This window comes from Diabrotica virgifera, chromosome 3 (assembly GCF_917563875.1).
Source record: "Diabrotica virgifera virgifera chromosome 3, PGI_DIABVI_V3a".
Classification (NCBI taxonomy): domain Eukaryota; kingdom Metazoa; phylum Arthropoda; class Insecta; order Coleoptera; family Chrysomelidae; genus Diabrotica; species Diabrotica virgifera.
The window spans coordinates 199,333,010-199,350,995 of record NC_065445.1 but is presented as its reverse complement, the minus strand read 5'-3'; the positions used below and the strand labels follow the sequence as shown (position 1 = coordinate 199,350,995).

At 35.6% G+C, this 17,986-nt stretch overlaps 1 protein-coding gene across 1 annotated transcript in view; it reads left to right on the top strand.

Annotated features, from left to right (window-relative positions):
• Nucleotides 1-1,037: 1,037 nt before the first annotated feature.
• LOC126882285 (cytosolic 10-formyltetrahydrofolate dehydrogenase) overlaps nt 1,038-17,986 on the top strand; it is a 55,191-nt gene continuing 38,242 nt past the window's right edge. Inside the window, exon 1 of the mRNA XM_050647146.1 lies at nt 1,038-1,233. Within this exon, the coding sequence (XP_050503103.1) occupies nt 1,222-1,233 (12 nt within the window). The 5' untranslated portion in view covers nt 1,038-1,221. The remainder of the gene's footprint in view (nt 1,234-17,986) is intronic.

Sequence of the window (17,986 nt, the reverse complement as noted above, 5' to 3'; positions counted from 1 at the left end):
GTGGAGTGACAAGAAAGGATAAAATTAAAAATGAGTATATTAGGGGAAGTCTAGGTGTGGCACCAATTGATTCCAAAATGAGAGAGCATAGGTTGAGATGGTTTGGTCGTGTTCAACGTCGAGACGTTACTCATCCAATACGAAGAGTAGCTGAAGTCCAGATTCCTGGAAGGAGTCGGAGAGGAAGACCAAAGAAGACCTGGGGGGAGACGATAAGGCAGGACATGTTGGTAAAAGGGATTAACATTGATATGACCCAAGATAGAATTGTGTGGAGAAATGCAATTAGGGAAGCCGACCCCGCATAGAGATAAGGCAAAGAGAATGATGATGACTTCCAATTTACTGGTAATATTGTCCGACAAATTTTTAAGGGTACTCCAGTTTTCGAACGCTCCAAAGTTGACGATTTCATGCAAATTCTCTCCGATCCCCTTCCGAGAAATGTTCTAAAGTTGACGATTTCAGTTAATTTTATCCCTCCTCCCCGTTTTCCTCCATGCCTCCTCCCCCTTTCCGAATATTTTCCGTATTAGAAAACTTGTCCGATTCCGATTCGACATGAATAACTGAATCAACGACTGCTCATGAGGGAGGTAATGCTGTTTTTTTTTAATGTGGGCCCAAGGTCTATAAAAATTGAACCTCACCAGTTAGGTACGGGTTAAAGCGGCTTATGATGTAGAAGAAAAATCATCAAATAAGTAGGTATTTGTAGTTTATTCTTAACAAAATATTTGGGATGATACATATGATACAACAAATAAAACTGATAATTCCTCAATGAAACAATTTCAAAACAAATTGCATCAAGGAAAAGATTTCGTGGAAAAGTTGAATCCAATATAAGAAATAACCGGTTATTTGTTTATTATTGCGAGAATTAAAGGGTTACCTTATCGGTGAGGGCACCAGAAAACCACATCAATGCAAAACCCGGCTGATTAGAATAAGAAAAATGTTGAACATTCAATGCAGCGTCATTAAAAAGCGTTTTGATAAGATTAATGCCAACACTATAAAACACCAACAGCGGAAAAGCGAGGTCAGTAGTGAAGACAGAAGAGTGAGAGAAATACAATCAAACGATTTGAAATACTCGACTGTTACGACATCACTAAGCCGGTTGATTTGAATTTAAGCCAATTTCTCTTTTACTTTTTCTGTTCCGTATTTAATTTATTGAAAGTTTTTGTTAATTGTTCGACGAGTGTATTCAAAATGCCGCCAAATGTAAGTACAAAAATTCAATAGTTACTCACGAGCACGAGATGAATCTAAAGTTTTTTCTTTTTTTTATTTATTTTTTATACATTTTTAAATTATTGTTAGATAGTAATTATTCTGCACTTCTGGAGCAAAAATATATCTTTTAGATACTCCAAGGAGTGTCTCACCACTTTTTCAGGAGAAAACTGCAAAATTAAAAGGATTAGATGTTAAAAAAGGCTGAATATTTTATAAAAATGTATATTGCAACTATAAGAGTATTAACTTAATTTTTTTAACATTACTTGTTTTTTAACATATTTGTTTTTAATTTTTTGATTTTGATATATTTGGTACCTAGTTATGGAAACTGCAAAATACATTTTATTTTAATAGATTAAATTTTAACTGCAATAGGTACATTTAAACACATGACATAATAGAACATTTCCTATCATTAAGAAAACACATTACCTACTCACTTAATATTTTAGTTATCTTAATTTTTATTCAATTTCTGAATATCAGTCGTATACGAACTCACTATACGTTACGTGTATAATACTATCAATTTCATTTTATAGATCGATTATTTAACATGCACCTAGTTCTTTCTCCTTTCTTTAACGTTAATTGAACATTTACAATTAACAATTTAGGTCATATTGTTCCTGGCCTTGCATCTTTCCATTTTTGTCATTGTCTCTTATCAGGGCCGTCTTAACCCGGGGGTGCAAGGGGTGCGAAGAACCCGGGCGCCAAGTCCAAGGGGCGCAAGACGAACTCTTACTAGGCTCAAACTTGCGCTTCTTGTCCTTACAAAAAACTACAAATAACAAAAATATACAAGTGCACTTTCGGTCTTTTTTACAAATTACTACACCTACGATATGAAAATGAAATATAAAACCCATTTAGATTAGAAGCAAAGTTCCGATTCTGCTAACAAAAGTATAATTGCGGTTTGCGGAGCTATGTATGTAAAAGCGCCGCATTACTAGTCGTTATTTTTTAAAGGTGGAGCTAGAATCTTTTATGATGGCCGAAGTTAGTCTAAGTCTAAGTTTTTTACCGGTTACTGATATTACCGAACAAGGATTAGCAATTTATTTGTTAGAATTTTTGAAATTAATTAATATTGGATATGATTTTTGAAGCCAAGGGTATGATAATGGGGTAAATATCAGAGGAAAATATATTGTCCTTCAAAAAAATGTTTAGCCTTAGATTAATCCTGGTGCTCTTATGTTTCGTGTGCTGCTCACAGCCTTAATTCAGTGCTAAAATTATGCTGTTAAATGCTCATTGTAAATAACAATTTGTTTTCAAGAAATTTATGTTTTTTTTTCCTCATCAACATTACGGTTGAATGTCATAATGAATAAGATACCCACTTTTACATTAAAACTGCTTTCAAATACGCGATGTGAGAGTAGAATTAACTCATTAAAAATACTTCGTTTTAATATGGGGAAAATGTACGATGTATTATCCTCAATTTTTCAAATTAAAGAACTTTAAGTTTATCTGCTCTGTCGTGACATGGTACAATATTTCTAGCAAAGGTTTAATATTATCAACAAAACTTTGCAAACGAGCGATATTATTATTTCCGAAGCTGTCAAGATGCTTGATCAAGTCAATAAAGATTTAGTCAATAACCATAGGAGGATTTGAATATTTGCCGTCCCTTGGCTATCCACAATTTGCCGTCCCTTGGCTATCCACAATTTGCCGCCCTCCCCTCCGCATCTTTTCCTTTTTTACCAAAATTTGCCGGCCCCTAAATTCTGCCGCTTTGGGCTATAGCTCATTCAGCCCATATGTAAATCCAGCCCTGTCAATAACCACACTGACACTGCGTTTGAGCAGATATTAATTGACTCAGTATCAATTTCTAAAGAACTAGATTGCGAAACTAAATTTTCTGAAACTGTTCGTCCATGTCCCCGAAAAATACATCTTAATCTCAATTACGAGGGTGCAAACGAGCCTCTTTTAAACTGAAAACAAAATTTTAAAGTTAAATTATTATTATTTATTTTCATTGCAAAATTAGATGAAAAATTTGAAATGTTAAGCAAACATAATTGTAATATTTCTTTCCTGGAAAATGTATTAAGTTGGAGAAACTCCGAAGAAAACTTAAAAACAACGCAATGTTTAAATTGAAAAAAGAAACTAGAGCATGAAAATTGATCTGATATAGATGGTGAAGATCTATTCCATTAATTAGAATTTCTTACCAATATTTTTTATAAATAAAGACACAACTCCACTCTATATTATCAGTTATATGTTAATTGTCTCTGTTTTCCCAAATTTTCTAGGTGTCTTAGGATATATTTAACACTTCCAGTAACAGTAGCTGAAGAAAAAAGGTCTTTTTCTACACTTAAATTGATCAAAACTTATCTGCACTCAACAATGGCCCAAGACAGATTAACAAACCTGGCTTTAATACTTAAGTATAGAAAAGCAAGTAAAAATAGATACCACCGAAGTAATAAAAACTTTTGCCAAATTAAAAGCTACAAAAATTGACTTTAATATGAGTTATAAAATTGATCTTGTTTGAATAGTGAAACCACGTTTTTTTTTAATGCAAGTACATATAAATAATGATAGCAAACATAATTAGTTTTAATTTTACCGAAACTATAACCTATATAATCTTTTGTCAAAAGGGGGCGCAAAGATGAGTCTTGCACCCCGGCGCCGTGTGTGCTTAAGACGGCCCTGTCTCTTATCTACTTTAACCTATTCACTAAAAAAATTCAATATCCATTCATTATATTAAAGTAAAATGTATTGCAGTTACCAGAACTCCCAAAGTATAATATATCAAAATCAAAAAATTATAATTTAATGTCATCAAGATAATATATGTATATCATAAAAACTTTTTTTTTTTTATTTATCTAGCTTAAATACCTCGACAACTAAGGCCATTGTCATGGTACGGTTGGTTTTGCAATTAGATGTTAGTGAGTGTGTCTGTTGAGTAAATGTAAATGTCTGGTTACTTAGTAAAGTCGAATTCATTGTTTTTACGAAGAGACGCTAATTGTATCAATGTCCGATCAGCTTTTGTTAACATTTACTTAATAGGTATGTACTTCTAATAAATTTGCAGTTTTCTCCAGAAGAAGTCGCAAAATTGTGATGAAATATTAAGATATAGTACAAAATAGAGTTGTATTTGTTAATGACTGAATTGATTTTTTACGCAGTTATGCAATTAATTTATGAAATTGACTGATATCGATAATATTTTAACATGGAGGATCGTAGTCGTGTTGAAATAATGTGATCAAAACATTAGGGAGAAGCTCTGGATTTTTGAATTTTCACTTTCTTTCATCACACTATTCGGAAATTGTTTCTTGTAGCATCTACATAATATATATGTACCCATATAGGTACACCGGTTTATTAGGCGTGAACGACCTTTCGATAGGGATGGAGGAGTATTACTGAGACGCTAGCCCTTATTCCTTACCGTACTGTACCACCAAAGTTGTCTTGTAGCATCTCATGATACCAAATCTCTTTGTTAATATCTCGCAATAAACGACAATTAAATAAAATATTTAATTTGACGTTTCGGCTTCCACATGAGAAGTCAGTCTCAAATGGCTAAATAATTTTAATCATATATTTATCGTCCTCTTTGAACGAATTAAAATATAAGATGTTTTGATATATTGGAAACAAAACAAACTAATTATATAAAACACCTTACCTTTATTGACGTTTAAAAACATGTAATTATACTGTAATATGTAAATCATCATCAGTAGCTTGACAACCCTTTTTGGGTCCTGGCTTGTTCTATAGACAAGGCGGAAACGGCGGGTTCGTTGGGAAAAATATTCCCATGAGATATTTTTGCATAGTCACATTCGTGAGGCATCCCAGAATAAGGTTCAAGAAGTCGCCCACAAGAAAAGTGGGCCAATTTTTTTTTAACAATTTTTTTTAAATCAAATTGCAAAAATCAATATTTTTGGCCCGGACTAATTTTTTTTAGGTTTTTTGTGCCATTCTGGACAAAAAAGTTCTCTTATAATTTTTCTCTAAAGTTGATCTTTTTCGAGTTATAAGCAAGTTAATATTTGAAAAACGCGAAAATGGCCATTTTTTAGACTTAATAACTCGGTCAAAAATTATTATTTTGAAAGTCAGAAAGTGACTAAATCAAAGTTTAAAGTCGCCGCTACATAATCCTGAAGAAATCTGTGTCATTAATTTACTACTAAGCTGTTATTTTTAATTAATAACAATGAGTGGTTAGATCGTATTGACGCTGCTGTAAATGTGAGTGCGAGTAAGATGCACAACTGGACTGCTGGAATGGCTTCTCTCTCGCACTCAGCATTTACAGCCCCGCACACGTGCATGGCGCTTATTATTATTACTTAAAAATAACAGCTTAGTAATAAAATAATGACAAAAATTTCTTCATGATCTTGTAGGGGGGGCTTTAAACTTTGATTTAGTCATATATTGACTTTCATAATAATAACTTTTAACTGAGTTATTAAGCCTTGAAAATCGCCATTTTTCGTTTTTTTTTTCAATTTTAAATTGCTTATAAGTCGAAAACGATCAACTTTAGAGAAAAATAAGAGACCTTTTTTGTCCAGAATGGTCCATAAAATTAAAGAAAAAATTGTTCAGGCCAAAAATATTGATTCTTGCAATTTGATTAAAAAAAATTGTTAAAAAAAATTGGCCCACTTTTCACATGGGCGACTTCTTGAACCTTATTCTAGGATGTCTCACGAATGTGATTATGCAAAAAAATCCCATGGGAATATTTTCCCCTTCGAACCCGCCGTTTTCGCCTTGTCTACTAGGATTTTCCGCTATTCCGTTATGTTCCTTGCTTTGTTCTTCCAGTGGGTAATCTCAAGTGTTTTCAGACCTTGCTCCATGTATCTAAGTTTGGGTCTTCCCTTTGACCTTCTCCCTACTGGTGTTTGCCTCATTATATGTTTTGGTGTTTCGGTCTCCAACATCCGTTCAACATGGCCCATCCAGCGCAGACGTCCGATCTTTATGGATGTTATGACGTCGGGTTCATTGTATAGTTCAAAATTATATCTTCTGCGTGCGCCATACTGCCATACGTCATTTTCTTTCACCCCCTTATATAATGTGTCTGAGGATTTTTCGTTCAAACGTACCTAAAAAGTTCTCATCGCTTTTCGACAGTGTCCATGTCTCTGATCCATATAATTATAAGGACCGGTTTTGTCAGGGTTTTGTATATTTTGCATTTGGTTTTTCTCGTGATGTTGTTAGATCTTAGATGTTTAATTAGTCCATTATATGTTTTATTAGCAATATGTATTCTTCTCATAACTTCTTCGCTGACATTGTTATCTGCGGTAACTAGTGAACCTAGATATGTAAAAAATTTTACGCTTTCGAATATATGTAAATATAAGACGTTAATGTAACGTTTGTAATGTAATGTTTGAGGTGGATTCTGAACGACTTTGAGGATTATTTTTATTTGTTCTTTTTATTATATTGAAGCAATATTAACGAAGATAATGATAACATATGAAATTGAGGTCGACAAACAGCATATTTATTCGGACTCTGGAGACGGCTGCTCTAAAAAGTTTATTTGATGTTCATTGCACAGATTTTAAAGGTGCCGGTGGGGAATGGCGTCTATGCGCAGTATTATAGTCGGTGTATGAGAGAGAAAGTATTCGAAATAATGAAATAACAATCAATATAAAATTTGTTATTGTATTATTTCGAATACTTTCTTTCTCATACACTATAACAACTATAATACAGCGTATAGCCGCCATCCCCCGTCGGCACTTAGGTAATCAGGTTGAGCAGCCATGATATTCTACGTCTCCCCATACTTCCTTTTCCTTGAACCTTTCCCTGCATAATCAGTTGGAGCAAGTTGTATCTACACTCTTTGCCAAAATTAACCGGCCACCTTAAAAATGGGTCATTTTTGATGTAATATGTCTCCTAAACCTGTTGTCCGATTTAAGTGATTTTTTTAATAGGTTATAGTCTTATTCCTTGACAATATCGTTATAATAATATTGTTGCTAAACAGTTAAATTTTCATTGTATATCGGGTGTACGAATCAAACTGTGTTTTTTCTTAAAGTTTGCATCACCCTGTGGAATATTCTAGTATTTGTACAATACTGAAATTAAAAACTAACTATAGCCTCATGCTTGCTCAACATTTTGTTGTTTGAGTGATTCGCTTATGTTAGATAATAAAAAAGTTAGGTGTTTTTAACAAATGTTGGCAACGTTTAAGAGGTAATTCTGCATGAAAAATAATGACAGTTTGCTTTATAAACGTATGTCCGCAAATGCTTCGTTTCCCAGATAGGGGGTGTTGAAATTTTTCTGACAAACTGACGATTTATTTATTACTTTAAAACCGGTTGAGACATGCACATGAAATTTGGTGGGTTTTAATACGTAGTTATTGCACATTTTTTGGCATACAATTATGCATTTAATATTCACCATTGGCGCGCATACGGGTAATATGATGGCTCATATTACCCGTATGCGCGCCAATGGTGGATATTAAATTCTTAATTGTATGTCAAAAAATATGCAATAACTACGTCATAAAACCCACCAAATTGCAATTGCATATCTGAACCGGTTTTAAAGCAATAAATAAATCGTCAGTTTTTTCAACACCCCCTATCTCGAAAACGAAGCATTTGCGGACATAAGTTTATAAAGCAAACTGTCATTATTTTTTCATGCAGAATTACCCCTTAAACTTTGCCAAATTTTTTTAAAACACCCTGTATTGATAAAAAAACATGTCTAGTTGTTAAAGCATCTAACTTTTTTATTATCCAACATAAGCAAATCAATCAAACAACAAAATGTTAAGAAAGCATGAGGCTATAGTTAGGTTTTAATTTCAGTATTCTACAAATGCTAGAATATTCCACAGGGTGATGCAAACTATAAGAAAAAAACACAGTTTTATTCGTACACCCGGTATACAATGAAAATTTACCTGTTTAGCAACAATATTATTATAACGATATTGTCAAGGAATCAGGCTATAACATATTAAAAAAATCACTTTAATCGGACAACAGGTTTAGGAGATATAAGATATCAAAAATGACCCATTTTTAAGGTGGCCGGTTAATTTTGGCTCAGTGTATATCCACGTGTAATAGGTCCGAGATATTCCAATTTTCTTGCTTTGCTTGTATATATTTAAGATTTCCATTTCTTTAGTCATCTTTCTCAGAACCTCTTTGTTTGTGATGTGTTGCGTCCACGATATTTTTAGAATTCTTCTATACACCTACAACTCGAATAATCTCAGTTTTTTCATTGATGCCGCATTCAAGGTCCAAGCTTTAATTCCATAAAACAAAGCCGAGAAAAACTGTAGCACCTAGCCAACCTAACTCATAGCTCCAATTTCAGATCTTTTGTGAAGAACACTCTTATTTTGTTAAATTTGAAATTTGCTCTAGCCTTTTTTATTCTGATATTTTTATATTTTTTTTCTGATATTAAGCCGGAGTGGAGAATGGGCTACAATCTTTACCTCAAACTTCGGCATAAGCAGAGGCTGTTCAAGTATCACCACAGGGAAATTGACCAAAGGACCACAGACCCTGTGGCGCCGAGGTAAACAGAAGGAGGAAGGCCAGACGGGAGACGGAAAAAACGCACCTACGGGAGCCACCCATCCCTCTCCAACCCCTCCAAAAACAAAGGTGAAGGTACCCGCATCAGATGCTGTCAATAGCTCCACCTACAAAAGAAATCAGGAACCGACAGCCCCCGGTGTAAGCGCCTTCACACAAGCACTTCCACGGAAGGCACGCCGCAGAAGCACAAGAAGGTACGCAGCGGTGGAAACGCCACTGTCACTTCCCAAAGCTTCGTGGAAGCCTCCGTGACACACCTTAGGGTCGCTATCATAGACAAGGTAAACCCGTACGGCATGAACAAACAAAAATAATTACTAAGAATAACCCACGAAAGAAAAATACAATACTGGAGCCATGTATTGAAAGGGGAAAGGTATGAACTACTTCAAATCATATTGGAAGATAAAGACCTGAGAAGACGGTTTGACCGCTCATCCGCAGACATTTTTCGTCCAGCACTTTCCAAAGCTACAGTCGCCATTTGAATCGCCAACCTTCGAAAGGAAACGGCGCAATAAGAAGAAGTACGGCAAGGTCACTGCCGACCGGGAAAACCTTATCAAACGCAGTCTGATGGAGGAATTGGACAGACCAACCTTGTCTACCTCCAAATCATAGACCTATTCTGGTGAGATCATTAGAGTAGTCTATGATAACGACGGGGCGCTTGCGTGGGAAAACATTATAGATGACCTCAAACCGTGGGAGGAAGCATCACTAGATGTTGTTAGTCAGGATAAGCAGCTTGCCAAAGCCTCTTTATGGATCTCTGAGGATGTTACTACCACAACCGATGACCCAGAAAGAGTACTACGGAGGCTAACGGCGCAAAATCCAGAGATGATGCATCTTCCACCACGAGGTAAAAACTGATCCAAATGGACACCTGTTCGTCTTTGAAAATCGAAGATTTTCCTCAGGCTTCCAGGCTACAAACAGCGCTCTCAAAAGATCCACATCGGCATATTAACGAAGGAAAATGGAAGTAAACAACCTTTGCGAAAGTGCTGAGACTCTGATGAAAACACACATCCCCGGTTCTAGTGCCTCAAAAGCACCGAGCTAAATGGAAGTAATAATCATACCCACACCGAATAACTGGCATCTTGCCAGAACATTAATTAGTAAGCAAAAGGTAAGACGGGCCATATAGTGCTTCATCCCTTTTAAGTCAGTAGGGCCTGACGGCATATATCCAGCCCTACTAAGAGGGGACTGGATATTCTTTTGCCACACATTGTGGGAATGATCAGAACCTCCTTGGCTCTAAGATATATTCCTAGAGAGTAGGGAGAGGTACGTGTGGTCTTCATACCAAAACCAGGTAGGATGGATTACACCCTACCAAAGGCTTTCCGACCAATTAGCCTAACATTTTTTCTCTTGAAAACGATGGAAAGATACTAATTCTGCACTGCATCAAGTAGTGACAAGAATTGAAAGATCGCTGAATAATAAAGAATCCACCGTAGGTATATTCATAAACATTGAGGGAGCGTTTGATAAAACAATATTGCCAACCATCATCCAACAGCTCAATATCAGGAATGTCCTCCTGGCCGTGAGCGAATGGATATTTAGTATGATCTCCAATAGAGCAATAAACATAGATGTAGAAAACGTTTCGGTTAGATAGAGGCATGCTTACGAGGGGATATCCACGGGGGGAGGTGTTATCACCACTCCTCTGGAACATAGCTTTGGATACCCTGGTTAACCAACTCAGCAAGAACGGTTGAGATAGTCCTCTTCATCAGAAAAAAAAAGGATCACGAGCTTAATACCCCCAAGGATTCTAAAATGCAGTCTAAATTTTTTTGAAGAGGTGAAATACCTTGGTATTACGCTTGACAGGAAGTTAACATGGAACTTTCTTAGAGCTAAAAGAGCATATATTGTCTAAGAAAAATGTCGGCGAACCATTGGATGCACTTGGGGCCTTTCGACCAGGGTATTCGTCTGGATCGACACTACTCTCATTAGGCGAATACTAACTTACGGAGCTATTGCTTGGGTACCAAAAGTTCTACAGGCAACAGCGATCAACAAACTAAACCATATTCAGCGGATGGCTTGCGTAAATATAACAGATGCCATGAAAACAAGACGAACTGCTGCAATGGAGTTGCTCATTGGCATCACCCTTTTAAACATATATATCAAAGAGGTGGCACTGATGACTATAATGTGATTGCGTTCAGTGGGTGTAAACCTAGATGTAGAAAAGGGACAATTGAGATGTCGTTTCTGGAGGGGTGAGGTGGAGGCACTACCCCTGCTACATGCAGGCCATGGAGGCGACTCAATTAAACCTACGTTTGTCTTCGACAAACCCTAAAAAATGGAATCAAGATAACATAGGGATTCAAACGTGGCAAATGCATATTGCATCTACACCAATGTCTCCAAAATGGAAGAAGGCTCAGGATGCGGGATATACTCCAGATCACTGAACCTTAGTATAAAATGGGGTATGAGCAAAAATTCCAGCATAGTTCAAACGACCTGGTGATCTTTTTGGCTGGTCAACTGCAACAATCGCGGAAATTGCCAAATGTCACTCCGACAGGCAAACCGTGAAAAGATGGGAAGAAGGGTCAGGATGTAGACTTGCCAAGGTAACACTAAGGAACCTTGGGAAGTCAGCATCAGAAGAGTACTTGAGAATGACCAGGAAAAACCTACGCTTGACAGTTGGTCTTGTAATTGGCCATTATAAACTAAGCAAACACCTCCACACACTGGGACTAGTAGACACAACACCTATGTGCAGGAAGTGTGAACGAGATGACGAAACTGTCGAGCATGTCCTATGTTAATGTCTGGAGTTATCGTCAATACGAGAGTATGCGTTCGGCGAGCCTTGGCCTACACCTGCCAACATAGGGGAGATGGCCCCTGGTGATTTGTCCACCTTCCTGGAAATAAAAGGATGGACAATGAGCTAAGGACGACAACCCCCTGGGAGGATGTACAATGGGTCAATTGTGGCCTAAGTACTGTGGGACTTGACTTGCTCTCCCTACTCTACAGGTACAGAGATAGTACGGGACTTTCCGGTGGGCCGGTAGGCTAAAACAGGCCGGTATATTTTAGGTACAAAATTATCTAGAAATTAGGCGATCGGCCCCCCTCTTAACAATGCTGGATCCGCCGCTGTATAGCTATGATTAAAATATATATTTACCAATTTTACCATTGTAGAACAATAATTACAAGTCACTCCCTGACAAAAGAAGTGAATAAACTGGAGGGTCAGGGCCGTAACTACCATTGGGGCAACCGGGGCAGTGCCCCAGCCATGGCAGCGCATGGCAGTGCCCCAGCCATGGTGGGCCCCGCCGGGGCCCTCGTTTGGTTGGCCGTGCATAGATTTTAACAGGAAAATAAAAATATGTATTTTGCCGATCCAAACGAAATATTTTCAAATGTCACAATTTTAAGAAGACTTCTTACAGTGGCACCCTATACCTCAACATAAAGTTGGGGATAAGCAGGGGCCCCCGAGACCTTAACATAAAAAATTTAAATTATTACTTAGGAAATTAGTTATTTCGGCGTAATAAAACCTAAAATGTCATTGGAAGAGAAGGCCCGGGCTAAGTTGGGGCCCCCGAGACCTTTCGTAAGGGTATAAATTGTTATATAACAATAAAACACTGAAAACGTTTGTTTTCTATACTTCCACAAAATTTATTACAACTATGTGACTACAGCTGTTTCGGCAGAGTGCCTTTCTCAAGCAATTTAGATTACTATGGGTTTGCCTTTTTAAAGTCTTTAACTGAATAGGTTGAGGAGTGGGCAGCTGTTTGTCTCGAGTTGGTCATTCAGAATTATGTCTGTATTTTTCAATTTATTAATTTCCATAGATTCTAAGCTTAAGGCCTTTATTTTGAATATGAAGAATTTGAAACTGTTCATTAAAAGAATGATTATGATCTAGAAGGTGAACTGCGTATGTAGAAGTGTCTGTTTTTCTATTGTTGAAAGCCCGTTTGTGTTCTGCTATCCGTTTGTCAAATGTTCTGCTAGTTTGACCGATGTAAGTTTTCGGGCAGTCACCACAAGTTAGTTTGTAAACACTACTCTGTAGTTGTTTTCTCTTTCGGCTCTTATTGTTCTTAATATATTTGCTTAAGTTGTTGTTAGTTCTGAAAGCTGGTGTTATTCCTTTCTTTTTTATGTATCTGGCTATTTTTATTGTTATCTTGCCAGTATATATGATAGAGCAGAAGGTGCTGGGTTCTTTCTGTGGTGGTGGATAGACTAATTTCAGGGCTTTCTTATGGAGTTTTGGTTTAAAAATTTTTTAATTGTTTGTTCGTTATAGCCATTATTTACTGCTATTTGTTTAATGATGTTCAGTTCTATCTGGAAGTTATTTTTTGACATGGGCATTTCTGTCAGTCTATGTATCATGCTATGGTAGGCTGCTAATTTGTGTTCTGTAGGATGGGATGATGAATTGTGTATAGTTGTGTCAGTATGGGTAGGTTTATGATATACGGAGAACTCATGTTTGTTGTGTAGTCTGAAGTGAATTAATGTATGATAGAAATTGGTCAAGTTGCCTGTTAGTTCCTGTAAAGCATACTAGTATATCATCCACGTATCTCCACCATTATAAGAACTGTTTAAATACGGGATGTTTAAAAATTGTTGTTTCAAGCTGGTTCATAAATATATTTGATAGCAATGGGCTTAGAGGATTACCCATAATAAGTCCTGCACTGTTGATTGTGTATATTTGATTATTGAATTCAAAATAGTATTGATTTATGCAAATTTCAAGAAGGTGTAAAATTTCAGATGCAGTTATCGGATTTGTACTATTATGGTCTAAAAGATTTTTAACTAAAACAAAAGTTTCTGTAGGGGGAACACTAGGAAAAAGATTTTTTACGTCAAATGAGATTAGTCTGGAGTTACGAAGTTATGGCTATAACGAACAAACAATTAACAAAATTTTAAACCAAAAACTCCATAAGAAAGCCCTGAAATTAGTCTATTCACCACCACAGAAAGAACCCAGTACCTTCTGCTCTATCACATATACTGGCAAGATAACAACAAAAATAGCCAGATACATAAAAAAGAAAGGAATAACACCATCTTTCAGAACTAACAACAACTTAAGCAAATATATTAAGAACAATAAGAGTCGAAAGAGAAAACAACTACAGAGTGATGTTTACAAACCAACTTGTGGTGACTGCCCGAAAACTTACATCATCGGTCAAACTGGCGGAACCTTTGACAAACGGATAGCAGAACACAAACGGGCGTTCAACAATAGAAAAACAGACACTTCTACATACGCAGATCACCTTCTAGTTCATAATAATTATTTTAATGAACAGTTTCAAATTCTGCATATTCAAAATAAAGGCCTTAAGGCTTAAGGCCCTTAAGGCTTAAGCTATCTTTATTCAGATATAATTCTAAATGTCCAACTCGAGACAAACAGCTCCCCACTCCTCAGCCTCTTCAGTTAAAGACTTTAAAAAGGCAAACCCATAGTAATCTAAATCACTTGAGAAAGGCACTCTGCCGAAACAGCTGTAGTCACATAGTTGTAATAAATTTTGTGGAAGTATAGAAAACAAACGTTTTCAGTGTTTTATTGTTATATAAAATGAACTTCCATCAAGTAACGGCGAAATAAAAACTAAAATGCAACCGGAATAGGGGCTTCCGGTCACAGCTACTTTGTCTTAACCAATTTACCCCAGACTACATCTTGGTACGTGAAAGGAACCACATTGTAGTCGAACAATGTAATTAACATTATAGTATATTTTTTATGAAAACAGAAAAGATGTTGATGGTACTTGCAAAAATTATTTAGCTTAAAATAAGGTATTTTCCAAAATTTTTGTGTAGGTCAACTAAAATAAAAATATGTAGGTACAAGAAACTTTAGTCATGGAATACATTAAAATGAGTTTTCAAGGGGTTAAATATCAAACATTTTTCCGGACCCCCCATTCCGCTGTGGGGTAAACCCCAAACTCCCCGGTAGGGCCCCTGGTAGATCACGTTTTCCCCGGGGCCCCAACATCGTAGTTACGGCCCTGTGGAGGGTCCAAACATTTTTCGGTGTTTCTAGTTCTTTGATTGTGACAATTTTAAGCATATTTATCTTTGGAGAAGCAGATAAGGATTAACCTCGTTATTTTTAGTTGCTCCCTATATCTCTAAATATGCCATGCTTTTTTTATCTAATTACTATCGCAGGTTCACATTATTACATAAGTTGTCGGTTAGATAGTAAACATAAAATCGTGATATTCAACACACGCTTAGATTGATACTTCAAGGTTGGACAAGTTTTTATGCAGTTCTGATTAGTGATTACCAATCATAAATGGGGATTTTATCATGGCAAATTGGCTAGCAAATATAAACATAATGAGTTATTAATTATTAAACAATATAGGAAAATGTTTATAAATTTTTATCAAATTATTTGCTATAATCAGCAAGACAACAATGCAAAACAGGAATGTATGATGAATGAAATGATAAGCGGCCCTTACACGATCCGTATTATTGACAGTCTTTGCAAGTATGTACCTAAAATGACAGTATTATTGACCGTGTAATGAAACAGTTAAAAATACTAACGCGATATTGCCGAAATATCTAGCTATTCTGGTATTAGTACGTTCTTCAAGAGGAAACAGTAGCGATCAACAGGTAGCAAAAACGCGTTCCAAGATTGCGGCTGTAATTTTGAATATTTTTTCGAGATATGTGGTACACGTATTCGTAATATAATAAAGAATGGCGGTACAAAGCCCAATTTAAAAAATATATTAATATGTGGAAATTACTCTGTAATTAAATAAAACATTAAAAAACGAGCCTGTACCGCCATTAAGAAGAACAAAAAAATACACTTTCTTCAAATAAACTTTTTTATCCGATGCCTAGATTTTGTGTCATTTTGGAACTATGTACTAATGAAATAAAAAATTTTAGTATGTAGTTCCAAAATGACACAAAATCTAGGCATCGGATAAAAAAGTTTATTTGAAGAAAGTGTATTTTTTTGTTCTTAATGGCGGTACAGGCTCGTTTTTTTAATATTATATTTAATTACAGAGTAATTTCCACATATTAATATATTTTTCAAATTGGGCTCTGTACCGCCATTCTTTATTATATTACGAATACGTGTGCCAAATATCTCGAAAAAATATTCAAAATTACAGCCGCAATCTTGGAACGCGTTTTCGCTACCTGTTGATCGCTACTGTTTCCTCTTAAAGGTAAAATATTGCAAAACCTCTCAATTTTAAACAACCGCTTGGATTGACATGAAATTTGGCACACACATAGCTAACAAGTCAAAGGAAAAAAGTAATATTGTGCCGATGTGTGCTCTTGCCCTAGGGGTGAGTTTCATCCCCATTTTGGGGTGAAAAATATATGTTCGAAATAAGTCCGAAAATGAATAAAATGGCTAATTCTAAGCAACTTTTGTTCTATAAAGTTTTTTCGCCAAAATAATACTTTTTGAGTTATTTGCGAACGAATATGTTAATTTTTCTACAAAATAACCACGGTTTCAGACAGTTTTTCGCAAATAACTCAAAAAGTAAGTATTTGGTCGAGAAAAAAATTGTTATCAAAAATATAGCACGTAAAAAAGTGAAAACATGGTGTATATTAGATTACTATACCTAGTAGAAGCAGAGTTATAGCTAATGAAAAATAGGTTCATATTCGTCAAATTCCAAATCAAATATTTTAACGTGCATTAACCAAAAAACGAAGCACCTTTTTTAAAAAAAATTTTTTGCATCAAAAGTAAACTAGTTAAGCTTAAAATAAAGTTGGTCCCTTTTTTGGTAAGAAATCGGGAAAATCACCCCCTAATTAGCATTTCAAATGAACTTAATTGTTACCACTTCACAAGGTTTTTTGATCATATGATTTGTAAGTTTCATCGGTTCAAAGTCCTTATTTTTGAAAGAGCTGTTGTTTAAAGGGCTTGAACGAGTCGCTTATCACGAATGTATGCAAATTTTGAAACACCGAATCTTAACCAATTTTTGTCTTACAGAAAAACAAAAAAATACAAAATATTCAGAAAAGTAGAGCTGACTTTTTTATTGTTTAAGATTTTTGGTATCTCTAACAATTAAGTTATTTTGACAAAAAGCATTTTTTTTTAAATTAAACTTTAGAACCAATTTTTTTCAAAAATAAGCACTTTGAATCGATAATAATAATAATAATAAAGCTTTTTTAAACACTTTAAAAAAGTTGTAATGTGTTTTCCCCAAGAATGCTTCATTATTTGGATATTTCACATTGAATTATTCTATTTGGAATTTTTCGAATATGAATCTATTTTTCATTAGCTACAACTCTGCTTTTGCTAGGTATAGAGACCTAAGAATATTTTTTTCGACAACATGCTTACGTTTTGAGTTATTTGCGAAAAACCGTCTAAAAACGTGGTTATTTTGTTGAAAAATGAACATATTTACTTGCAAATAACTCGAAAAGTATTGATTTGGTGAAAAAACTCAATAGAACAAAATTTGCTTAAAATTAGTCAGTTTATCCATTTCGGGACTTATCTTGGACATATATTTTTTCACCTCTGAGATGGGGTGAAGGTGAAACTCACCCCCAGGGCAAAAGCACACATCGGCACCATATCACTTTTTTCTTTGATATGTTAGATATGCGTATGCCAAATTTCATGTCAATCCAAGCGTTTCTTTAAAATTTACAGCAAAAACCGTGAAAGAATGAAAGAATGTTCGCCATTAGTATTTTAAAAGTAGAGGGAATACTGACAGTATTACTCAGTGGCGGCTCGTCAGAGGAGGCAAGGGAGGCTTAGCCTCCCCATAAATTTTTTACACACGCTACACTGTTTTGTTTATCTTGAATCGCGAAAAACAACTAGCACTCTAACTATTATACAACGTGTAAATTCCATATTATCAATAAATATCCATATACGCACGGAGCATTAGCATTAGAACGCATGTTTGCGCCTCAGTTTTTTATTATTATTGTAGAAAGGACCCTGGGTTATCCCGAAATGCACG